The sequence below is a fragment of the Penicillium hordei genome (assembly GCF_028827395.1).
Source record: "Penicillium hordei strain IBT 12815 chromosome Unknown utg000003l_segment0_segment0, whole genome shotgun sequence".
In the NCBI taxonomy this organism is placed as follows: domain Eukaryota; kingdom Fungi; phylum Ascomycota; class Eurotiomycetes; order Eurotiales; family Aspergillaceae; genus Penicillium; species Penicillium hordei.
The window spans coordinates 2,048,252-2,072,254 of NW_026623144.1; the positions used below are offsets into that span (position 1 = coordinate 2,048,252).

General features: G+C 47.4%; 8 protein-coding genes across 8 annotated transcripts; 2 read left to right on the forward strand and 6 right to left on the reverse strand.

Annotated features, from left to right (window-relative positions):
* Positions 1–715: 715 nt before the first annotated feature.
* On the reverse strand, positions 716–6,092 carry N7537_005999 (putative Rho guanyl nucleotide exchange factor; the record flags this gene model as incomplete). The annotated part of the gene is made up of 2 exons (XM_056897056.1): positions 716–1,456; positions 1,512–6,092. 2 exons carry the CDS (start codon positions 6,090–6,092, stop codon positions 716–718), a joined length of 5,322 nt encoding a protein of 1,773 aa, XP_056752841.1.
* A 290-nt stretch (positions 6,093–6,382) lies between these two features.
* N7537_006000 (uncharacterized protein) lies at positions 6,383–7,079 on the reverse strand (the record flags this gene model as incomplete). The annotated part of the gene is made up of 2 exons (XM_056897057.1): positions 6,383–6,541; positions 6,942–7,079. 2 exons carry the CDS (start codon positions 7,077–7,079, stop codon positions 6,383–6,385), a joined length of 297 nt encoding a protein of 98 aa, XP_056752842.1.
* Positions 7,080–7,190: 111 nt separating this feature from the next.
* Positions 7,191–9,616, reverse strand: N7537_006001 (fungal specific transcription factor domain-containing protein; the record flags this gene model as incomplete). The annotated part of the gene is made up of 8 exons (XM_056897058.1): positions 7,191–7,653; positions 7,710–7,942; positions 7,993–8,403; positions 8,460–8,782; positions 8,831–9,133; positions 9,160–9,209; positions 9,262–9,464; positions 9,593–9,616. 8 exons carry the CDS (start codon positions 9,614–9,616, stop codon positions 7,191–7,193), a joined length of 2,010 nt encoding a protein of 669 aa, XP_056752843.1.
* A 799-nt stretch (positions 9,617–10,415) lies between these two features.
* On the reverse strand, positions 10,416–12,914 carry N7537_006002 (uncharacterized protein; the record flags this gene model as incomplete). Its single annotated transcript, XM_056897059.1, has 9 exons — positions 10,416–10,550; positions 10,606–10,974; positions 11,029–11,214; positions 11,276–11,313; positions 11,365–12,246; positions 12,297–12,424; positions 12,476–12,624; positions 12,683–12,762; positions 12,818–12,914. 9 exons carry the CDS (start codon positions 12,912–12,914, stop codon positions 10,416–10,418), a joined length of 2,064 nt encoding a protein of 687 aa, XP_056752844.1.
* A 1,242-nt stretch (positions 12,915–14,156) lies between these two features.
* N7537_006003 (Zn(II)2Cys6 transcription factor) lies at positions 14,157–16,943 on the reverse strand (the record flags this gene model as incomplete). Its single annotated transcript, XM_056897060.1, has 5 exons — positions 14,157–14,264; positions 14,317–15,699; positions 15,752–16,264; positions 16,325–16,702; positions 16,752–16,943. The coding sequence occupies 5 exons, from the start codon at positions 16,941–16,943 to the stop codon at positions 14,157–14,159; spliced, it is 2,574 nt and encodes an 857-aa protein (XP_056752845.1).
* A 730-nt stretch (positions 16,944–17,673) lies between these two features.
* On the reverse strand, positions 17,674–17,913 carry N7537_006004 (uncharacterized protein; the record flags this gene model as incomplete). The annotated part of the gene is made up of 1 exon (XM_056897061.1): positions 17,674–17,913. One exon carries the CDS (start codon positions 17,911–17,913, stop codon positions 17,674–17,676), a length of 240 nt encoding a protein of 79 aa, XP_056752846.1.
* A 1,441-nt stretch (positions 17,914–19,354) lies between these two features.
* On the forward strand, positions 19,355–20,289 carry N7537_006005 (RTA1 domain-containing protein; the record flags this gene model as incomplete). Its single annotated transcript, XM_056897062.1, has 3 exons — positions 19,355–19,577; positions 19,661–20,150; positions 20,205–20,289. 3 exons carry the CDS (start codon positions 19,355–19,357, stop codon positions 20,287–20,289), a joined length of 798 nt encoding a protein of 265 aa, XP_056752847.1.
* Positions 20,290–21,838: 1,549 nt separating this feature from the next.
* N7537_006006 (acyl--CoA ligase) lies at positions 21,839–23,865 on the forward strand (the record flags this gene model as incomplete). Its single annotated transcript, XM_056897063.1, has 6 exons — positions 21,839–22,114; positions 22,177–22,557; positions 22,616–22,882; positions 22,940–23,102; positions 23,161–23,483; positions 23,539–23,865. The coding sequence occupies 6 exons, from the start codon at positions 21,839–21,841 to the stop codon at positions 23,863–23,865; spliced, it is 1,737 nt and encodes a 578-aa protein (XP_056752848.1).
* Between the last annotated feature and the right edge of the window lie 138 nt (positions 23,866–24,003).

The following is a 24,003-nucleotide window of genomic DNA, read 5'->3' on the forward strand; positions in this document are numbered from 1 at the left end:
CCCTTGGTTTGGATGTTTCAATTCATTTTCCGATTGCGTGGTTCCCCTAGGATTCTCTGGGATTGGAACCTGGATTTTTAGATCCTTTTAGAAGAACGCTACAGCTAGAGCATTTCTTGTTTATTGAACATATGAATTCGATGTAGCACTCTTCGTACATGTACCGAGTTCTATCAGGTATTTGCGACTCACGTAAATACGTATGTCAAGATCAAAAAATAGATTCAGACTTACATGTTTCCACCAACTAAATCAAAAATCCGTAAGGGCAGAGTAGCCCATGAAACAAAAGTGTTCTGAATTCAGAGAATCGTCAAGTCATGAGATGTAATGACGTTTTCTATGTACAGCATTATCATCAAGCAGGCTGGAACAACTCTAGGGGGTGGAAGCGATCAATCGCCACCAGACCTTCGAAGTAGAAGTATAATGACGTTGTGTGACGACGACGCAAGAGAAGAAGAAAAAGGGTATAAAACAAGCATAGGTATGGAGAAACGGGGCACTGTCCATAGACAAAAGGTGTAACCATGGCGGAGAATAAATGGCCCAAAAGTAGAAAGGGATGAAAAAGTAGGATGAGACGAATGAAAGGTGCGCAAAAAGACGAAGACAAGGGGTAAGCTGTGGGCAGCAGATGCAGGCTCCAAAAAAAGTATGACCCCCAAGAAAATGTGAATCAGGGCGACGCAAAAACGGTCAACTGGGTATTGGTTTAGTCTTTTTGCCCCTCATTCTCGACAAGTTCCAAGACAATCTGGCTTCGCTCATATTCTGGGTGTTGCATGCAGATTTTGACAGTGTTTCCCATACTCGAGGAGCCCGAGGAGCCAGTAGTCACATCAGAGAAGCCGCTAGCAAGACCCGAGCCACCGGTATTGGCCTGTGCATTTCCATTGAGCGAGCCAGGGACCTTGCTGCCGTCGTCGATACAGACGACATTGTGACCGGGAATAACCTGGCGTAAGCGGCCGTTCATTGCGTTGCGGACTTCGACAAAGTCGTCGTTGAAGAGAATTAAGAACTTGCCATAGAGACAGGCTGTGTGTGCGCTACCCACGAACTCCATGACTACACTGCGAGAGACGTCGCCGTGCTTGTTGACGTACACAGCGCACTGCTGGTAAGCTACTAGGAATTCGCTCTCGCTGAGGCGGAACATGCCTAGTGGCTTGAGCCCGGTGATGCGATTGGCAATGCTGTTTAGGGTATCGTGTGCATCTTGGGCATCGTTGGAGCTGAAGTCCGGGACAGACCAGGAGAGTTTCTTGTCGAGGGTGAGGACTTCAATGCCCTTTTGGGTTGAGATGGCGAGTGAGGAGTGGAACATGTTAATTCGGTAGGTCTCGGCAGGGATGTAGAACTCATCATAATCGCGGAAGAACTCTGTTTGTGAGCGGCGTGAGAATAGTCGGCTCTTGTTTGTGGATGATTTTTGCAGGACGGGCTCGAGAACCTAGATTTTGTATGTGAGTTTGTTGTTGTATCGGGCTCGCTACGGCTGTACATACCTTGAACGTAGATGATAACCCCTCACGCTTTTTGTACAGAACCAAGTACCTGTCCTTCAGACGGCCAGCGGCAAAGAAGCCCACTTCACGGTTTCCAGACAGCTTCTGCGGGGCTCGTCGAGCAGAATCTTGAGATGACTGGGAAGTTTTCCCATTGGCAGGACAGACCACGTCGAGGTGGTATGCAATCAAAGACCGATCTGCGATCAATAACAGCAGATTGAAATCCTCAAAGACTGCAACTTGTGTGACCCGCGTTATGGGAATAGCCCTGTACCAACCCCGTGGGTTATTAAGCTCAGACATGTACAGTCCATAGTCCGTGCCAATTGCACACATAATGCGCCCAGGTGGCTGTTGGAAAACCGTGGCACAGTTGACTGCAGTCCTGCATACTGCCGGAGGACGAGTCTTCGAGCTTTCATATTGCTTCTCGACTTCTTTGATCGCACGATGCAAAGGCGTGCCTTTGATGGTGACACTTGTAGATCCGGGTGTATGATCAGAGTATGCGAACGCAGTGTCGGCGAGCACACGGAGTCGGAATGGCTCGGCGTTCTGCGAGAAGAGAGCAGCAGCATGCTTCGTCTTCGCTTCGATGATCTTTTGGCACCATTCCAGGCGGCTTTGTACCGAGAAAGCGTACAGAGTATATGTCCCGGTTTTGCCTAGATGCTTGATTTTGAAAGGGTACAGGATCTTGTCGTCCCTTGAGTTGTCAACGGCCCCGTTTGATGCCCCAGACCCTGTATGTGCAAGCGGGCTGCCAGCACCCGCCTGGGAGGGTGTGACAGTCGAAACTCCCCTGACGGATGATTTGACCACAGGATCATCGTCGGTGCTTTCTAGGCCCAGTAGGTCCATTGGGATGGGCAGTTTTGAAATATCGTATCGCTCGTACTTCACTGCCCGGTCGCGCATCGTGAATATCTTGGCGAGAACAAGATAATGGTCGAACAGGATGGCGTGTGTATCGACAAGGAATCTCGTGCGGGTTCCGGGACGTTGCAGCTCGCCTCGATGGATGATCTGTCGACCCAAGTGTTCGAGATTGAGTTCAACTTCTTTCTTCATGTCGGGTCGCAATTGCAATTTGGATGCCAACTCCATCAAGTCGGCCTTCTTATTCATCTCTCCCACTTTGTTGTCACATTCCAGCGCCACGACCTTGATCTCTTCAATAGCCTGGGCCAGATTTGTCTTTTCCTCGGAATCCTTGACCATATTCTTGTGGACAGTCGCCAGCAGAAGAGTATATCGTTGAATTCTGGTAATCGGAGCCTTGAGGAAAGTATCCCAGCTAAGGCGACTTGACAGTTTGTGCTCCCGCGCTTGGTTCAGGAACTGCTTGAAGTGTGGGTTACGCTCAGCCTCCTTGCGCACAAGATAGTTTGCCGTTGGGAATGTTGCGGCATAGTCGATATAAACGTTCTTAGCTTTGCGAATCCATTCCCGGAAGATGTCACTAAATCCAGAGATGAAAGGCCCTTGTTCCTTCTGACGATATTTAAGCTGTGCCAACAGGAAGTCCTCGTTGACTCTCTTTACAGCATCGACCTTGCCGAACACGTCGGCCAAGAATTTGGGCAATCGCTTCGCCGGCATGATTGGAGGATTCATCTTAGCCAATTGATCACGATAAAGTTCTCGTAGGACATCCAGTTGCGCGATGTAGGAGTCTTCCGTGGTGACAATTTCGTGCAAATTGTTCTGTCGATCGACCTCTTTCCTTGGATGAGCTTCCCAGACCTCCTTGGGCACTTTGTAGAAAGTAACCCAGTCCTCGATTTTCTTCTGCGGTGCCATCATCTGTGCCTTGAGGTTGACCTTTTTCAATGTCCGCATACAGTGATGCGAGTAGCATCGAGCGAAACTATCAGTATCCTCAATGTGCATCTCATGTAGGTGGAGCCTGGGGGAGTAACATCCAGTGCCAGTGATCTGGAACAGGATACCCGAAAGAGTGCCCGAGCCAAACTTGACCCATTCTTCTTCTTTGACCAATGCACCTTCTTCAAGCATACCGCTGACAACACGAGCAGCCAGTGTCTCGGCATCAGCGATGTTCATGGTGGGGACTTTGTGGGTGAACAACGCGACCATGGCATCGGCAATTGTCTGCTCCCTGAGATCTGTTTCATCTTCACTCAGGTCCTTGATCCAGGACAAAAGAGAACTCAAAGCCCACGGTTCACTACACTTCTTGAATTGTTCTGATGACAGCTTTGCGGGATGGAACTTCTTGCGCCGGCCAGCCGGGATGCTTGGCAGATCCAGCGTCATAGCCGCCGCTGCAGCCGCCGCTGGGTCTATATGAGGTAGGTCCTTTTGCTGAAGCTGCAAGAGAAGTTCTTGCTGCTGCTGCCTGTATCGGAGCCGGTCCGCATCGGTCTTCGATCTGATGGGTGCATCAGTACGAGGTCCAATAGGAGTCGACAAAGATGACGACCGCGGAACTTGGGATGGGCTCAGCAAAGCCTCGCCATAAGAATCCGCGGAGGTCGGCAAGGAGGGGTTGTTATACTGTGAATAACCATCTAAGTCATCCTGCTGTTCCGAGTGGCGGTTATAGGTGCCCGCAGGCATCAAATTTGAGACAAGATCAACATTACCCGCAGGCTCAACGGGTGCCGGTGGCAATGGACGCATTCCAGGATGGAAGAACAGGTCTTCATGTGCGGATCGATGGGGGATCTCGTCATCGGATTGATCTCCAGAATGAGTCTGATATGGTGTTTCTCCTTCATCGCCATAGTCAAAGCTCATCCGTCGGGAATAGGCATCGGGTGCCGATAATCCCCCTGTGCCACTGGCATCTACCCTAGCATCGGCCGGGGTATGATGGAGACGTCTAGCGTAATCATATGCAATAGGCGGGTGCTCGTATTCATTGTAATACTCACCACGGTCATCGGGGGACACAGAGCTTCTGAATGAACCAGATGTGCCTGGAAATCTGTTGGCCGCTGCAGGGTCTGAGTGGTCTTCCGAACTGTAGAATAGCTCATCACCGTAGGGCACATTTGCTTGGTATCCTCCTTCGTACTGTGCTAGGTCATGAACGGAATCATTATCTCCATTGGTATCAGAGTGTGGCGAATGCCCTCTTGGTGATACGTTGGATCCATGCGAGCTGAGAACTGAGGCATTGGTCTCGCGTCGCATCTGCCCTTTCTCACGCTCCTCGCGCGCTATGTCTTCTTGCATCATAATCAAACCAGCAGTAGCCTCGGGGTCGCTTTCGTCAATGTACGCATCATAGTTGACGGTACCTGTCTCCATGTTACCGTTGGTGTGGGTGTGTTCCTCGTCAGGCGAGAAGTGCATGCGTGAAGCAGAGCTAGCGTGGGATGCTCTAGAACTGTGACGCCGGGCAAAGTTCTGAGAGTCCAACACTGCCGCCTCGTCCTCTCTGAGCACATCTTCGTATGCCATGGGAGCTTCGGCTGGCCAGTCATTTGCCCCGGCTTCATCGACTGGGGGTCCAGGAAGAGGTCGGGATTGGGGGTGTCGAGTCAAAGTGTCAGTTCGCCTCGGTGGTTGCTGAGGCAAGTCTAACGGCACAGGGGGCGTCGGCAGGGTTCGCCCTGCCCCGGAATGAGATACACTTGGCTGCCTGCCATATAAACCATTTGCGTGGGTCTGATGAACTGGAGGCGCCGGGGGCTGCTCTTCGAAGGAACCGCTTGGAATCGCTGGGGTGTACTGGGGAGACGGTAGATCATACGCAGTCCCTTGCGAGTTGCTGTAATAAGGACGTGATGTAGGCGGAGGCATATGCATTATTCCCGGGGAGCTTGACGGTACGTAAGAAGGCGAGGCGTTCGGTGACATTGGTTGGTACGGACGTGCTCCATACGGATGATCAGCGCCCCGCGGCGGCGGAAGCGGTGGCTGTTGGGAGAAGCCGTACGATTGTGGGGTTGGCGGCGTCTGTCCGTAGTGTGAAGCTGTGCTCTGTCTTCTGGGTAAAACAGGAGAGCTCAGCCCCGACACAGCGGCAGACTGGTAGGCTGCAGGATTATATGGTTGATGGCCCGAGGCTGGGGCGGCGTAAGCATTACTGGCGCCAGTGTACGTCTGGGGGTTATAAGTGAGGATCGGTTGCGACTGGGTGTGTGGAAGGCCGTATTGCTGCGGGTTGTAGGCTGGCTGGGACGAGGGTGCTCCAGAGTATTGGTATTGATACGACATGGTGGAGGTTTGCGAAGAGGCGCGACTCGGAGACATGCGCGACATGGCGTCCGAGGAAGTCCGCGAATATCTCGAGTCTCTGTCGTCTTCGAAGGCTCCTTGCACAGCGTTGTGGCCACCCTGTCCCGCGCTGCTACCATAACCACCACTTTGTGCTGAATACTGTCTGTTTTCTTCGGTCGCTCTCATATTCTGGGCCTGTGCAGGGTTGAAGAATCCAGAATCATCCCCAGCATTGTAACTCGGCATCCTTCGAGGCAGGTGTTGGTCCGGCGTGGGGTTCGGGGACGAATAGGCGTCATAGTGGGTGGTGGATGGTTGGACAGGGGCTTGAGGGTTTGTAGGTTGGCCGTAGTATGGTTGTTGACCGTTCGGATATTGCGACATGGTTTCGGAGGGGTGAGAGTCCGGCTTGATGTCGACTCGATTCTGCTCGACTTGGCTCGACTTGACGCGCCTAGGATTGCGCGAGAGATTACTTAGCGGGACAGTGGAGTCTAATCTCAGACACTCAGGTGAATGGCAAAACGAGTGACTAGTTTAGAGCAAATCAAACTGATTTGAGTGAGGGGAACGACCACGCGGGCCGGTAACACGCTGGCGAAGAGCTGGCTCTGGGCATCCCCAATGAAACCGTAGAGCGCGATATACTAGCCTTGGTAATGTAGAAACCAAGTCTAGCAGATATGCAAAACCAGGAGTTGTTTTGGGGGGGAAATATGTGGGAGGTGTGTTGGGATTCCATCAGCAGCGCCCACGCTAGTCGAGGTACCGTCTCCACCGCCAACGGGGTTCACCACCTCGTGCACTATGCCTATTGTACTCGGCACAAGTGGCTGAATGATATTTAATATGGACGTTCACATTTGCAACTGCCTTTAAATATACGAAGTATGAAGTGTACTAGGTACAACATATACCCATGTATGTCTTTACTCTAATTAACAATTGGTGCCCAGGTGCTCAGGCAGGTTTATTCCCCGGGGCAGGGGTCCGGGGTCATCATATCATACATATGCACATACATAGCCTCCTACTTTTTTTATTCATAACAAGGTCAACCTTCATATATCCGTACCATTAGGAAAAGTAGTGAACCCCAATAGGTAATAGTCCATACATGTGAATAGATATAATCATAGCCCCCAAGTATTTCACATTCCACGTATTCGTTTAGAGGCAAGGCTGAGAGGCTGAGTGAACCGTATTTGGCCCCACTGCTTATATTGCATCCACAACCACATGTGCAGTGGACTTGGGCAACAGTATATTTTCGCCTAAAATGACTCCAGACTGAGATTGGAGGGCGTCAAGAATGAGTTCCGGAAAGAGTGATGGTTGATGGTTGATGATGTCGCTATAGACTGCACACATTTGCATAGGAACAAGTGGTTGACGGTCCTAGAAGTAAAAGGAAAAGAAATTAAAGGATTGGAGAAATGAGACATTTCATTGAAACAGACGTGTCCATAAACACAAGCATCCTCAATAATAAACAGAATCAGGCTCGAACCACTCCAGTGAGAATTCGCTATTAAACAATTGCCACATTCTCAACGCATCATCAGGTGTATAGTTTCCATCACTTGGTGTTTGCAATTGCTGAGGGTACCCTCCAGCAACGGGATCCACATAAGGAGATCTAGCCATCAAGAGATGCGCATTCTCATGAGTAGCCGGATGGTCGTTCCTGGTCCCAGTCATTGAAGGGTACAAAGTAAGGACTTTGGCCTGCGGGCCCATGCGCTGCTTGGCTTGGATCAACGGTACGCAGAGATTCTGCAGGTAGTCCAGAAGTTTCAGGAGTTTTGAAATATATGGACTTGCGGCGAACTGAGACAGGCTTTGGGTGATGTCTTGCATTAGATTGTAGTCATCCATGTCTAATTCCCCAATGATGTTGCAGAAGAGAACAAAGAATGGACTCAAGGGGTATAGAAGAATAGTCCTGAGGAAAATACAGAGATATTAGTGGGAGGACTGATGATGCTTAGCATAACTAACCATGTTAGGAATGTGGGATAAGGATCCACGAAGCCCGGGGTATCCGCAAGGTTCTTCTGAAGGTGATGTAGTGCCCTGAGAGATTTGCGAGAATATGACACACATTCCTTGTGTGTCAAAGGAGAAAAGGTACATTTTAACCGTGATCGAAGAATATCAACTAGAATCGCGTAATAACAAAATTCACATGAAATCCAATCCGAGACGATACAGTTTGGTGCCGATGCTCGACTCTAGGAGAATAGGTTAGCTCGAAGAAAGACGATTATGTAGTCAAACTCACAGATTGTATTTTGGAATATATGGCCTCCATTCGTTCTTGAAGCCTTGAATAATTGGCGATGATTTGGCGAGTGTTATCCGCCATTCCGCAATTCAGCAGCTCTCCTTGCACCTGAGCCAAATCCAACAAAATTCGTATTAATGGGGTATGGGGCAGACATTGGTCGAGAGAAATTAGATTCGAGGGAGAGATGCGAGGCTCGGGCAGCGACAGTGGTCGATAAAGAAGGGTGCTCAGATTTCGGTCAAGGTAGAAGCACCAGCATACAGCGCTATGGATCTCTTCATCGACGCTTGAATCCCCAACCGGATTGCGAATTTCATGATAGCCTAGAGCGGTAATCAGACGAGCAGCGTATGAGGTGAGAATCCAGGATTGACTCATGTTGCCAAGATACTGCATTAAAAATGCCTGTTCGATGGTTGTTAATAAAAGACTTGTTTTTCGAAGAACGAATGATGCCTTACAGCAGATATCAACGCCTGAACGAACGGAAGAGTTGGAGGATTCAAGAAATTGAGACTCTTGAGAGCGCGGAAAGCATACGTTTCATATAATTTCTTGGACTTCAGAAATTGTGCGTTGATGCGGGGATCCTTATATGCTCTCGGCTTTTGGTATAGATGGAAGATGGCCTTCACATAAATGCATGTACAATACTGATAGAATAACTGCCCATGCTCATGATCATTATCACTGAGAATGGTGGAAGCCATCTTCTCCAGTGTTGTATCTGAGATGTGGTCCGGCCATTGTACGGAACTAGACTGTAGGGTCGTAGCTGTTGGCTCTGTATTACTATTAGTGGACGCATTGGAATGAAGATAGCTTTTCTTACCTAGAAGAAGCATGTAAATTAGCTCTGGCGAAGGGGCAATAAATGGACCAACATGTTGAAGGTCTTCCTGTGGCAATTCCAAAGGCGAAAATTTATCGGTGATTGAGTTTCTCCTGTGCCCCGTAATATCTATGAATTGCAGGGCAGACCTAAGGATTGCCTTTCGTTCGCGGTCCATGTGCTCATTTCCGTCAAGCTCTCCTTGTATAACGACTCTCGCCTTTTCTGCATGGTGTGTGGCCGATCTAGTGGCACACTCGTCTTCGGCAAGTTGGGATGCACCTTCTATGTGCGACACAGGATCTGGTCTCTTTTTTTCGAGGGATTACCTGCATCATGATAATTTTCAACGTTTGGTGAAATGATGTTTTCAATGCTCCTGATCGATCAATCAGTGGGAGTACAGAAGTACAGAAGAATGGCAATCATACTCTGAAACTGTTCTTTCCAAGGTTGTCATTCTTTCTCCGAGAGCAGATATTCTATTATTGGATTCAGTAAGCATGTACCAAGATGGAGTCATGAAAACATACACCGAGGATGATTGCCGGCGAGGTCGTTTAGCTCTTGTACGATTGCACTCGACGCCTGCATCCCTACAATTCGCACAATGTAGCTGTCTATCACAGCGGACCTATGAAAAAACGGTCAGTCCGTAGGCAGTGAATAGACTCGATGAACTCCTTTAACCTTTCTCGAGTGGCAACGGTCACACTAATATCATCAGTATACAAAAGCCGAAAGCCATCTGGTGGCACTCACAGCTCGCAGCGCCTCGTCATTCATTTGGTAAATGAATTCGCGATCACTTCGCGTTATTTACTAGTATACTTTCGACAATCCAAACTCCCGATATGAAATAAAAAAAACGTAGTGTAGATCGCTCGGGCCTTGCGGAGGCCGCGTGCCGAGGCCGCGGAGCCGCTTAGTTATTGTCTTCAGTCGTTTTCCCTTTTCGGTCGGAGTCCCGATCGAATCGGGCGGACACTGCTATATAATTGGCTCAGGTGGGTGAGTTGAAACACTTTTCTTTATATTTATATTTGGAATTATTACCGATGAGTGACTCATTTGATTATTAAGGTTGAGGTCCGTCGAATTGATGAGTCGAACTGAGCGTGAAGCTAAAGATTGGTCCCAATTCGGATTCGATTCGGTCTTTCGGAGGCCAGGAGTACGAAGATTCTTATGTCATATCTTGTGGTATAACAGGGTAACTGGTAACTACATATTCCCCAAACAAAAAAATTTAAAGCAAAGGTGGGACTGTGTCTAACACTAAAATTGAGGTTGTCAATAAAACATATAATATTTGGTAGCACGGTAGTGGCCGTCGAGCGATATCACTGCGTGGATATAACTAATAGAAAGCACACAATAAAAAAGTATAAGAAGTAGGGTATATAGCAAAAACAGCAAAACATGCCTGGGCGCATCATAGATATATATCACAAGAATAGAAAGGTTAGCCCGGCAATTAGTATCATGGTGGATATAAATAAGGTCGTGGGTACTCAAGCCATAGAGATCAGCAATTGGAGTTGACAACGTGGAAAAAAATGTTTCGAATCAGCAAGAAGAAATGTCATTTTCCATCGTAGATTTGGTCAGGTGTGAGTGAGAACTGGCCTTTCTGGATCTCTCTCGCATCAACATGGTCGGGCTTGACGTATCTCGCAGTCAAAGCAAAGCGCAACTTGTTCTCGGGCACCACGGAATGCTATATTGGTTAGACCTGATGTTCAATGTTGGTATAGAGGAGAACAACCACAAACCTCGTAGTGCTTCTGAAGATTCTCTCCGTGCATGACAACCAGATCACCATGATGAAGTTCCATCTTGATGGTAACTGGGGCCTCTTTTCCCTTGCGGCCCATCGACAGAGCACGACGAGAGTCATCATACTCATCTTGCGAGATCTCACCAGCATTGAACTCCTCCTTTAGTGCTCGACGTTCGCCCTCAAACATGCAATCTTTTAGAACAGGATCATCTTGCAGAAGATTCCCAAGTTGCTTGGGTTCAGCCCTTCGGGTACACCCATTGAAAAACTTGTATTTCATACGGACGAACATGGTTGCTTTCGCTCCAAGGGACAGTGTGGCGATAGTGGGGCCCAGCGAGGACTCGCCATCATCGTGGAACTGAGAGAAGGTCGTTTAGCGTAGGCCATTGTCAGTCTCATAAGTTTGGCTTACTCCGATCTTCATTTCCTCGAAGTAGCCGAGCGTCAGCAACTCATTTGGAGGCAGGTATTCGTCTCCAGAAGAAATAACTGCTTTTTCAGTTGCCCACGACAAACGACCAAGAGCCTGAAGCATGTCGTTGGGTGCTTCATCAAAGCCCTTGGAATCGACAGACACGACATATTTGTAGGGCATACCCTATGTCATTTGGTCAGATGAGATAAAAACTAGAATGCGAAGGAGGTGTCTCTTCACTTACGTAGTTGACTGCGAAATGTGAGGTCAATGTACCGGCAACTGTTCCAGTGTGAGAAGCTATATTTCTGGGCTTGTATCTGGCTCACTTACCCAGACTGGACTGGAGCCGGAATCGTTTGAGACCAAGGTCGCCACGTTGGAGATTAATGAAAAGGTCATCCGGTCCATTTGCACGGCCATTGATTGCTTTGTTGGACACAAAGTGGGTAATGGTGCCAACTCTGTCGAGCTTGTAAGTCAACTTCCGGTAAGGGAAGAAGGTGCGGTCGTCAATCTCTGGGATGATAAACTTCCGATCAAAAAGAATTGCTCGCTTGATCGGGGCCAGCTCAAAATGATCGAGGACGACCCGGAGCGAAACAGGGTTCATGTTCATGAACTTTTGAAATGGGCAGCTGTTCACACATTCCTCACTGATAGAGTCATCGTCACATTTCCAGCCTTGCCAGAAAGTTCGTCGAATGCATTTGAGACACATAGGGCACACGATTCCCTTCCATGAGATTCGAGATGTGCTAACGTCTGCAGCATTCTCATCCAACGTAGACAAGAGATCGGGAATTAGACTGTAGTGCGGCTGGATTTCTGGGTCCGGACGACTCCGAGAGCTCAGGAAATCAGGATTGAAAGTGAGCTCAGCGGGAGGAGAAGCATTCTCGATCTTCCAGAAGGCGACGCAACCAGGGTCGAGGCACATCCAACCTTCCTCGTACAAGTGAACACTTTCCGTGAAGCATCTCTCACACTTGAGGATCTTGGGCTTTGTTTCAAAGTCGCGTTCATCGAGGGGCACAGGAGGGAGAGAGTCTCTGGCCGCCCACCAGCTCCTTTCTGAGAGGTTTAGTTTCTCAAAGCGGACCTTGACTCCATGTTTCTGACCAATTTTTTCAAACCAGACATTGGTAACACGAAACCAATCCATGATGTTGTACCGATGCGGAAGCTCTCGGTTGAGAATCTTGTTCTTGCTCCCTAAAAGGGTGGTCAGTAGGTTTCCTTTAGTATAGTCTTGGATAAATTACCTATAACAAGCCCAACAGCAAGCTTTGAGTTTTGGCTAGCAATGATGCTTTGGACGAGTGCATTCTCCGGGTCTTGGTTCTTTTCGAGGGTCAAGTTGCCCCCCGAGTCTTTAGTGCAGCATCCGCCGCTGATGAAGGTTAGTAGAGACAGGTCATTATTTTCGAGACACAATATTTACATTCTGGTAATGATAATTTCCTCGTCGATATAAGTGCGGGTACCACCATCAGCATCAATGAGGAAGCCATAGCAGAAACCTTCATTGTGATACATTGCACCCTGAGTGCAACGAAACCATGGAATCGCATCACAAAGTTGCTGGCGACCCTAGAAGAAGCTTCAGTATAAATGTCATATGAGTTATAACCGATTAGCAGTGGCATACCTCTGCCCAGGCCGGGGGTGTTCCATAAACCGGCTCAAGAGTTTGATCGTTAATAGCAGCTTCCAGCTGATCTGAGGAAACTGTCTCGTATCAGCATGTTATATTTCATGAAAAGTAAAATAAAGCCAATGGCACCTTTGATTGATTGTTCTTTCTTTGTTTTAGTAATGCGGCGTGTGCGCACTGGTCTTCCAGCCGCCTGGCGACGATTGACAGCAGGGCGTGGTGCCATCTCCCACAGTTTGTTGTACAAGTAAGCTAATTCGTGATAAATCAAGTAAGTACCATATTCAGAAGTATCCCAGAAGAGACATAACTGCCAACAAAGTCATATTCAGTGGCGGAAATCGATAGTCAGACTCACAGTATAGAACGCCCAATGGCACCATACAAGGTGAATTTGGGTCTTAATTGTGCTCAATATAATTTCCCAAGAAGTATTCAGCTTCGAGAAATTATTGAATAGTAGACAGGGATGAAAATCGTTAGATGGTGGGATGGATTGTGAGATGGGAGGATGATGGAACTAGGTGAGGGCAAGATATATTTTGCCAGAGCGGCATCGAGGTCGGAGTGCAGCCGGCAATAAACTTTGACGTCGCATTATAGTATGAGCTAGTATCGAGGGAGTTTATTGCTCATTATGAATTTCAAATCACAAGAAATGACCTTGAGTTAATTTGCTATAAGTTGACGCCGAGAAATCTCCGGTTGGTAACACAATGAGAGCCCCAACCCACGAGGTTTAGACACTTTGATGCTAACCTCCAGTAGACTTATCCTACAATGGGTGAGAAGTAGATACTCAAGAAATAATCTTCTCGGTTATGGGTGGCTTGTATATGAACTGGATGACGGAGATATGGAAACGGTAGGCTAAATGGTCGATCATATATGACATGCAAGTGGTTATCGATGAATATGTACGCCACAGCTGTACTTCAACTGCAGGTCCCACGGCAGTTGAACGTTAAGAAGACCTTGTTATATTCGCTATTGTACCGGAAGATTGGTCAGTCGAGTCTGTCATGTTTGATTTCAAATGAACAGTCGTGGATGTTGTCACTTCGCCCATGAAGGAACTATAGTAACCTTTGGATATACATATAAGAAAATATAACATGATCAAGCTGTATTTGATTTTGTAGTTAAATAGCTTCAAAAGAGCTGTTAGTGTACCACAAGATATCTCGGCACAGTCTAAAAAGGGTAAGCCGGCCGCGGGGACGAATACATGTTTGATGATCTACACGCCATGGCCACTTTAAATCGGGCATTCTGCTTTTGAAGCAAGTTTAGGAGACAGTTGTCTTAATTCTGAAACGGCCGACTTGGGATCAAATGCTATTGAATTTGCCCACCCTTTGTTTCAAATCTGGTATACAAGGGCGGAATCGCCTTTTTTTTTAAAAAAAAAAGAAAAAGAAAAACAAAGTATTGGTTGCTACTGGTTCATGAAAAAAAATGAGCAAAACTAGAATTTCCGTTGGTCAAAACTGTCACCTATACTCCACAAACCATCCTCGGGGATGTCCAGGTTGCCATCGTTGATTTGTGGTGGGAATATGGTATTCCAGAGATTCTGTGGGGCCTGTCAGTAAAGCACTGCGAGGAATGAAGATAGTGTGAGTTACCCAGTCAATCTCTAGCATCTGTTGACCTATGTAATTCGTCTGTCCATTCATTTCACCATATCCTGCCGACGTGCTCCCCGTTGTGTTCGTTGAGGAGTTGTTGTGACCTGAGTGAAGCATCGGATTGTCAAGTAATGGATCTCCAAAAGGAGAGAATCCTTCAATAGTAGTTGCCCAAGTACTATCTGTGCTGTTGAGAGTATTCAAGTACTCATTCACAGGCCCATTTCCGCTTTCTAATGGCATTCCTGTGGGTGGCTGGGGTATTCGTGATTGTACTTCGGTATGGCTAGACATGACACCGCTTCGAGGCATCGAAGCATATCGAGCATTGTATTCTGCCTTTGGCTCCCCGTGTGCATAGTTGAGTGGCATTCTAGGATCTGAATCATCACCATCCTTTTGGGGCGGAAGGATAATCATCGAGTCTTTGAACCGGACGGGTGTCTTTATTCCTTTTGCTTTTTGGTAAGCATGCATGTGCTCGACAATCATCATCAGCAAATATCTTGCTTTCATGTCTCGCTGTGCAACAATTTCTTGAATGCTCTGCGCCGTTCCGTTTTGTTCCAGTGGAGGAGGGAGGGTCGAGATAACATCCGCAAAAATAAAATCTAGACAACACCATATGCGGCTTGACTCTCTGCGCATCGGGAAAAGGAAAACCTCGAGAAGCAAGAGAAATGCAGCATGGTATTCCTGCCAAGAAGAACTGTACCACGCCCATTTCCGAAGGTCTTTTGCTGATTCTAACTCCACCGCGGCTTCCAAAGCGTCGGTGCCTTTGGTCAGCACTATTTGGCGCAACCTGTCGGGAATCCGATATGCAACACTGGTCATGTATCGATTTAGGATATTGATGTATAAGAGGCTTGTGGAAAGCTTAAGCACTAGACTGGCCATTTTCTGCATCGGACTTGGAGACGATACGTTGAAATAAGGGCCGTATTTAGCATCCATCTCAATTCGAAAAGCCTCTATCTTGGATAAGACTTTTGTTAGGCTGAGCTTCTTTTGGTCGAGTCTATTGCGTAATGCTATGCATTGCCGAGCCATTTCCTGGCATTCAAATCCAATCATAGAAAATATCATGTCGTTCCAAGCTTGTGGCTTATCCGTGGATACTTGCAATGAAGTCACGTCCAGAGGAAGTTGAGTTGTATATCCGTCTTTGTGAATGAACGGGCGGGGGCCTTGGACCGCACTTGTCTTGAGATCAAGATAGCAGACTTGATACCAAACTAAGCGTCGAGTATGGCATTCGGTGGGAGAAAATCCAAACTCAGTAGGATCACGGTGAAGCCCCATGCACTCGGCCAGTCGAATAAGCATACCGGTCAAAACAGAGTGAGCGCGAGATATCTCGTTGAGACACATTGAAAGCTAAACTATACATGAGAAATCAGTCATCCCATTAGGAATATTAGAATCCTACCAAGTACGCAACAAATGCCTGTAGAGTCTCAATCTTGCTCGCTCTAAGCAGATGAGCCCGACCGAGAGCTAGCTCTGTACCCAGTTGCAAGCCATCCTTCAAATATTGCTTGGAGGTTTGGAAAAGCTCTGAAATCTGTTCTTCAGACAGCGCAACTGAAGCAGAGAATAGCATGGAGTAAACAATTGCTGCAAGCGATGGGGGCACCGGATACCCATTCTCTATTGTCTCCCACAGAGTTTCGTATCGTTGAACGAATGAGGGTCGGTGGACAACTCGGGACACTGGATGAACCGCATCCCAATAGCATTCCATCAATTTGTCTGCAGCACTCCGAGGGGGAAGATACTGAGTCAAAGCATATCCCGAAGAAGCCTGAGTAAACAACAAATCAATAGAGGGCACCATGAAATACGGTCCTGGTCGCAAAAGGTCCTCTGTTATACCAGGGGGGCTCGGTGATGGTATTGAGGGGGACGACCTTCTGGGTTGCTGTTGAAGGTAAAGCAAGATCTGTAGCTTAAATCAGTCATGAAGCATAATGCCCAGATAAAAAAAATTACTGTAACACACCTCTTCTGCACTCCTTGGACGGTAGTAGCCACCGATCCTCTCTCCGATCCTCATTCTGCCAATCCTGAAGCCAAGATCTTCAACCTCATCAGCTTCGTCCGCGTAGACTGCGTCTTGAAATGCTAACGGTGTCGGCTCCAAATATCCGTTATCGGCAGAAGTTTCTGAATCATCGCTCATGGACTCTTCGGGCTTTCTTTTTCGCCTTCGCCGTGAGCCACCTTTTGCGGATTCTGGTTGATCTCCTCTAAGAGTATTATCGATTGCATCTTTGGCCTCCTTCATCTGAGTCAATCTTTGATGAAATTGGCTATCTGGGTTTACAGAATTGACATAGATGCATTGTTGTTGCAATGAGCGACAGTTTTGACATGGATTCTATCTGGCTTGTTAGATAATTCCGATATGGGTGTCCGGGTATACATACTTCCCTATCGCATTTCATCTTCCTTCGCCGACACTCAAGGCATGATTGGATCACCCGGTTTCGGCGCCGGGCCTTCTTTTGAGGTTTGGATGCGCTGCTAGCGGCAGTTTCGTCGGTGCCTGAGAGGGTCCCGGTATCGGGAGACTCGCGTTGTCGATGAGCTCCGTCGGTAGAAGACGCGAAAGTCGACATTTTGAGGAGTACTTAATGGGATTGATAGATACAACGTAAAGGTTCCATGGAGTAGGATAAGTGAGAGGCTAATAACATAGCCTGGATTAGCGACGTCCTATGGTGAGATGTCAGACGACGCTAAAAGGTTGAACCATTCATCGGTCAATATGATGCCACTATCGAGCGAATTAAAGCTGTAACCGGTAAATCATTCCTTCATCGTGGTGGTTTTCGGTTGACTCTTGATATTGGGATATTTATCCCAATACGCTGAGACTAGACCCGAATGTGGGTTCCAGGGTTTGGGGCGGGGTTTCATTTTTCCTTACCCACGGGTAAGCCATGCGGGTACCGGAATTAGGTATCCATCCATGGATTGGTACATAATCTATTTCTGTCTCAATTTAATGAACCTCGTTTTCTCCCATACTGTATCTCCAGAAACTAGAAGGCTCAGGGCATCGGCCAGATTTCATTACTCTTGGGGCTACGTTGATGATGGCACATAGAACTGTCAATCAAAGCGACAGCTGTAAAGGCTTCTGGGACCTTTTGAGTGAAATAGTTGGTTCGATGTCACCATAAGGTGGAGAATAGAGTGGCAGCAGGCCAACTACATATTGCCATCTAATAAAAGGCTAATCGAGAACGTAGGGGACTGCGCGATCAACCAGCTATGACCACCAAGTCCTAGTGTCCTTCGTGTGGATTGCAAGGTTGGGCTGGTGCCCCATGACGCGCTTGCTGTCTAAAATGGTTGTAAATCCTGGGAAATGGCGGCGGGCCGTGATTCACACCATACGCGACAGCTTCGAGTAATTGGAGTTTTGAGGGAGCCCTCAATGCCGTCAAGGCGTGGCCTAAGCTCGCCTCGTTGGTACCAGTATTCATCCCACTTCCGTTGGTGACGCTCAATGCCCCATGCTTCTTGATTCAATACATTGCCTTTTTCGTCATTGGATAGTCGAATAAAGTCTGTGAGAGTCATGTTCTCAAATGAAGTCATTCCGCATTCTTAGAACCTTGCCAGTCGGTGGGTCAAAGCCTCGTTTGATCTGCGACTCAACTCATAGATATGTGCCATTGCATCTCTATAACTCTCTTGGAGAGTTTCGACCTCATTATCACTTCCAAGATGATGCCTAGGGCGCTAACCATCGTGGAATCCTTTCCGGTGCTTCATGGCTGCCGATTTGTAAATCCTGGTGACAGCAGGTGAGCCAGGAGTCGGCTTTCGGTAACTTAACCCCAGAGTACCATGGTTATCAAATGTAGTGTGAGGCATTATACGAAAACAGTTGCTGTAGGCTTGCAATATCAATTGTCATTCGGCTTCAGGCTAGGCGATTGGAGTTCGTTGGGTCTTACATTGTAGATGGGTGTGGTCGCACCTTATTGCAGAGACTCGAGAAACAGCAGCCGTTCACAGAAATCCACCTTAGTCGGTTGGATGACGAGTTGAAAGAAATTTGTTGGGCTGGCCCATATCAGACCTGGGTCCAAGAGTTGGAAGATGGAATACAGTATCTCCGCTGGCAGCTTGGTCAGTGACGGAGAGGACCGGCCTCGGGAGCCTTGGCGGTCTCACATCAAACTATTGGCCCCCAAATTCCTAGTCTCCTTTGCGAGCCATTTTGCCGCCATGCGAAGCAGCATACACTCCCAGTCGCGTTGGTGAAAGGATACTGGCCCGTCTCTAACTATAAAGTGCCAAGACACCATGAGATATAGCTATAACTTCTCGGAGGTGAAGCGAAACACTTTTAAGGATATTTACCTCCAAGTGACTAGGCTGCCAGCAAAGGTTATTGGGAAGAGGTGGGTTGTAACTAATAATAGTGGGATGAAATACCGATTATATTGATTTTTCTATAATCCTACGGCCGTAAGTTGAACATCTAGAGATCTCCGTAGTAAGCATACAGGCAAACTTAATAAAAATAGGCTAGAGTATGTACTGAGCTTGGGGCCACTATTTCGAAAGATTTCCGTAAACAGGTAGAATTATAAATTCATACGGCCGTAAGGACTAGCTCTTGGCAAATTGGGCCGCTAATAGCTCCCCACCTCCGACTTTGCACTGCCATGAGGCTCCCATTTTCATGATTTATGTCCGCTGGACTCTGTTGAGTTGTACTATAATCTCACCCTCCATATGATCCTCTCATGTCATAGGTCAAATCAGTTCTGTGCAGCCTAGACCGGAAATACAACCCGGCTTACTGTGTAGTTCTAGTTTCTTGGCGAGATCAGTGGATTTTAACACCAAGGGCGAAGCCAAGACAGACTGTGAAGGTCATGGTACTCGAATTTATAAAGATGAGATCGATCCCATCAGGTGAAAGTAGATGAAGTAGATTCTAACAAGGATCCCACCAATATAAACTCTGTATCTCGACATCAATTGGTTATAAAGCCTTCCCATCACAATGCTTATCACTCGAGACGAAGCACCGATTGAGTGTACGAAAGTAACTCCTGAATGTCCTATCTCTGGTACTATCTCTGGATATGCCCCCAACTTCGCCGCAAGCATCGCATTTTGTGTTATCTTTGGAATTCTTGGTCTGGTCCAGCTTGTCCAGATGCTCAAATGGCGCATGTGGTCTTTCGGTATTCCTATGGTTCTAGGAGCCGTCTCAGAGGTTATCGGTAAGTAAATTTGCTACTTTCAACCGCAATATGCCCCTGAAATTACTTGGAGCATCAAGATCATATTTAACAAATTTGGATAGGGTACGTTGGCCGACTTATGCTGCACAGTAACGCATACTCCGACGTCGGGTTTAAAACACAGATTTGCACCCTGATAATTGCACCTGCCTTCTGGTCGGCCGCTATCTACTTGACGTTAAAGCATGTAGTCATTCTTTTTGGACGCAAGTACTCGATGCTCAGAGCGGCATGGTATCCTTACATATTCGTCTCTTGTGATATACTATCGCTCGTTCTTCAAGGAGCTGGTGGTGCTCTTGCAGCTACAGCCACCACTTCCGACGAATCTTCCCTTGGAGGTAATATCATGTTGGCTGGAATTGTCTGGCAGGTGGTTACTCTGACAGTGTTTGGGCTACTGTGGGCACAATACTTTTGGCGCGTCAAGAAGGCACAAGGGCATCATTTGTCGGTGGAGGCTGAGAATGTTTGGGCGTGCAAGAATTTCTGGATCTTTTTTGGTGGCATTGGAGTGGCATTTTTGACAACCTATGCACGATGTGTCTACCGGTAAGAATATCTCACATGCTACGGTTTTTTTAAACATACTAATTCGTTATTTAGTATCGCGGAAATGGCCGGTGGATGGCAGAATCCTATTATGCAAGATGAACTCACCTTCATCATCTTTGAATCTGTGTACGCTTGAACGCACTCCCATCTCTACTTGAACTCAAAAAGCTAACGATAAGGGTACAGGATGTGCGCTGTAGCCGTTTTAGCCCTTTGCATCACACACCCGGGACACTTTTTCAAACACATGAACGGAAAATATGCATCGCTAAGTACAGAGGATTCTATTTCTCTACAAGGAAAGTCGGCTCGGGAGAGCGTGGTCTAATCGCAGTTGGAAACTCCCAAATCCAAAAAGCCGCCTCCAATTAGCGTTGCTTAAGAATTAGATATGAACTGTTACTGTTTGAAGTGATCATTTCGGAAGCAATAGAGAATATGGTCAAACTTACTATGACAGTCTCGTGTATACGCAAAGGTATATACCGCCTTACTATGAACAAGTAGTAACATTGAACCCACCTATGGTGGACTCCAAGAACAAGTCGTAGCGCGACGAAGCCTCTATTTATGAGTCCCATCATGTTATAGATTATGTTTAAGGAACTTGGAAACTGAAGGGTGTGTCCGTAGAGAATAATCAGAGATAACTTCTCAAAGCGGCAGCAACAAAGAGATAGATACAAGTCAACATCGATGGAAGTGAGGAGAAAATGCATGGGATAGCTGAATGAGATGAGGCATGTAGTAATATAACGCACACACATATGTATATGTGCTCATCTAAGTTGCAAAGAGAGAGCGAGACCTGAGAGCCTTAGGAGGGAATATCATCACGCTCACGCTCTGTCTCGGTGGGACGGTTGGTAGGGAGCACCGTGTACAAGATTTAGAAAAACTAAAAAACGACAACGACAGCGACTTTCTATAGGGTAATGTATTGTAGATTATCCTTCTACTTTATTCTACAGGTAGTAGCACCTATTGCCAAATTTGGTCCAAATCAGCCGTACTCGGCACAGTTGAAATGGGTAAGTCAGCGGGCGCGAATGAGGATTTGATCATCTACACGCCAAGGTCACTTTAAATCGAGCATTCTGCTTTTAAAGCAAGTTTAGGAGACAAATATCTTGATTTCTCGGGGTAATTCCGACTTTCTATTCATCAGGAACCGAAGCAAATTCTTGTACAGCAACTAAAGCTAATATTAGATATAGCATGTATATAATACCCTCGGATATGTATAGACCGAGGTAACTCTGGTCTTGGCATAAACTCCAACTGTAAGCAGCTAAAGTGCGTAAAATACCCACCGAGTCGAACGGCATAAATTTAGGCCGGTTACCCAATTTCGGTTACCCAATTTCGGTCAGAAAGAAACTACTCCGTACTACTCCATACCTATATTGTAGGTACTAGCGGTATAACCATTTAGGGATCGCCATGTTTGCCGAAGTTCCCCGCACCCGTCACTTTTCATAAATCTCCCCTTAGCTAGTTAGTTCTCTAAACCCTTGCTTATTCCCATTATAGCCTTAAACCGTGAGTCAGACTTCATTGCGCTCATCTGGCTGCAGCTAACCGCATATTAAAAATAGCCGAAACCACCTTACTATCCTACTTTTTGGAAATTTACCCCTAGCTGATACCATTCGCCGCGACTCCGAGAATTTAGGGGAGGGAAAATGGTGTTTTTGCCTTCAAAGGAATCGGGCCAATTGGACTCAATTCCTGACAGTATCCCAATCAGCGAGTTTATGCTTAATGAGAAATATGGACGAGTGCCACACGCCAGCTCCCGGGACCCATACACATGTGGCATCAGCGGAAAGTCATACTCGTCACAAGAGGTAGCCTATCACGTTGACTCGCTGGCTCGTAGTCTTTCAAAAGAATTTGGTTGGGCGCCAAATGAAGGGTCGGAATGGGATAAGACACTGGCTGTGTTTGCTCTCAACACTGTAGGTGGAAATCCTGTATCAAAAAGAATAGAAAGAAGCTTATTCTTTCGTTTTGCCATTAGATCAATTCCTTACCCCTATTCTGGGCCGTTCACAAACTGGGGGGTGTTCTCACTCCCGCAAATGCATCATACTCCGCTGCCGAGTTAACACATCAGCTGCTTGATTCCAAGGCCAAGGCCCTGGTTACTTGTGTTCCTCTCCTCTCCATCTCGCTGGAAGCTGCAGCCAAGGCTGGTCTCCCGAGGAACCGGATCTACCTACTCGATGTACCCAAGCAACTTCTTGGCAGCGCGAAAGTTCCAACAGAATACAAGTCTGTTTCCGAACTCATCGAGGCTGGAAAGTCCCTACCGCCAGTGGATGAATTGCGATGGAGCGCAGGTGAGGCAGCCCGACGAACAGCATTTTTGTGCTACTCGAGTGGAACATCTGGATTGCCGGTAAGCAGTGTCCCAATCACTTGAATAACACTTTAGCTGATAAGGTGCTGCAAAACAGAAAGGAGTGAAGATCTCACACCGCAATGTGATTGCCAATACCCTTCAGATCAAGGCATTTGAGCAGAACTATCGGGATGGTGGGGACACAAAACCCACGAGTACTGAGGTTGCTCTTGGTCTCCTTCCGCAGAGCCATATCTATGCTCTTGTGGTCATTGGTCATGCTGGTGCATACCGAGGCGACCAAACAATCATTCTCCCCAAGTTCGAATTGCAATCCTACCTGAATGCCATTCAACACTATAAGATCACCACTCTCTTCCTGGTGAGAATTTCTTTGCTGACGAGAAGACCCTGTCAAATGCTGACCGCAACCACTTAGGTGCCTCCGATCATCATCCACATGCTGGGCACTCAAGACGTGTGCTCCAAGTATGACCTGAGCTCGGTGCGGGCTTTGTTCACGGGTGCGGCACCCCTGGGCATGGAGACAGCAGCCGATTTCCTCAAATTCTACCCGGACGTTTTGATCCGCCAAGGATACGGTATGTTATCATTAGCGCTTCTCATAGACAGACACACAGCTGACATTTTCACGCATAGGCTTGACTGAAACGTCCACGGTCATAAGCTCCACCCACCCCGACGATATCTGGCTAGGCTCATCCGGTGCCTTGCTCCCTGGAGTCGAGGCACGCATTGTGACGCCTGAAAACGAGGAAATCACAGCGTACGACACACCAGGCGAGCTGGTGGTCCGAAGCCCGAGTGTCGTCCTGGGCTATTTGAACAACGAAAAAGCCACCCAAGAGACATTCGTGGACGGATGGATGCGTACCGGAGATGAGGCTGTCATTCGTGTCAGCCCGAAGGGCATCGAGCACGTGTTTATTGTCGACCGAATTAAGGAGTTGATCAAGGTCAAGGTTCGTGATGCCATCGGTTGATGGAAAGATTACCGGTCTAACACGTCATTCCTAGGGTTTGCAAGTCGCACCTGCCGAACTCGAAGCCCATATCCTCGCCCACCCCGATGTCTCCGACTGTGCTGTTATCGCTATTCCAGATGATCGCGCTGGAGAAGTTCCCAAGGCCATCGTTGTCAAGTCTCCCACGGCAGGATCGGATGAATCAGTCTCCCAAGCTCTCGTGAAGTATGTCGAAGACCACAAAGCTCGCCATAAGTGGCTGAAGGGAGGTATCAGATTTGTGGATGCAGTTCCCAAGAGCCCGAGTGGTAAGATTCTTCGCCGATTGCTCCGTGATCAAGAGAAAGAGGCACGGAGAAAGGCAGGTAGCAAGATCTAAAGATGGTTGGGATAGCTATGATTAGAGTTTGATTTTTGAAGAGCTTGGAAGAAACACTGGTATAGGTATAGTCCAAACTTTTCATTACAATATCTTATTTATACAATTGTACCTCCCTTCGTACCAATTCTGTCCATG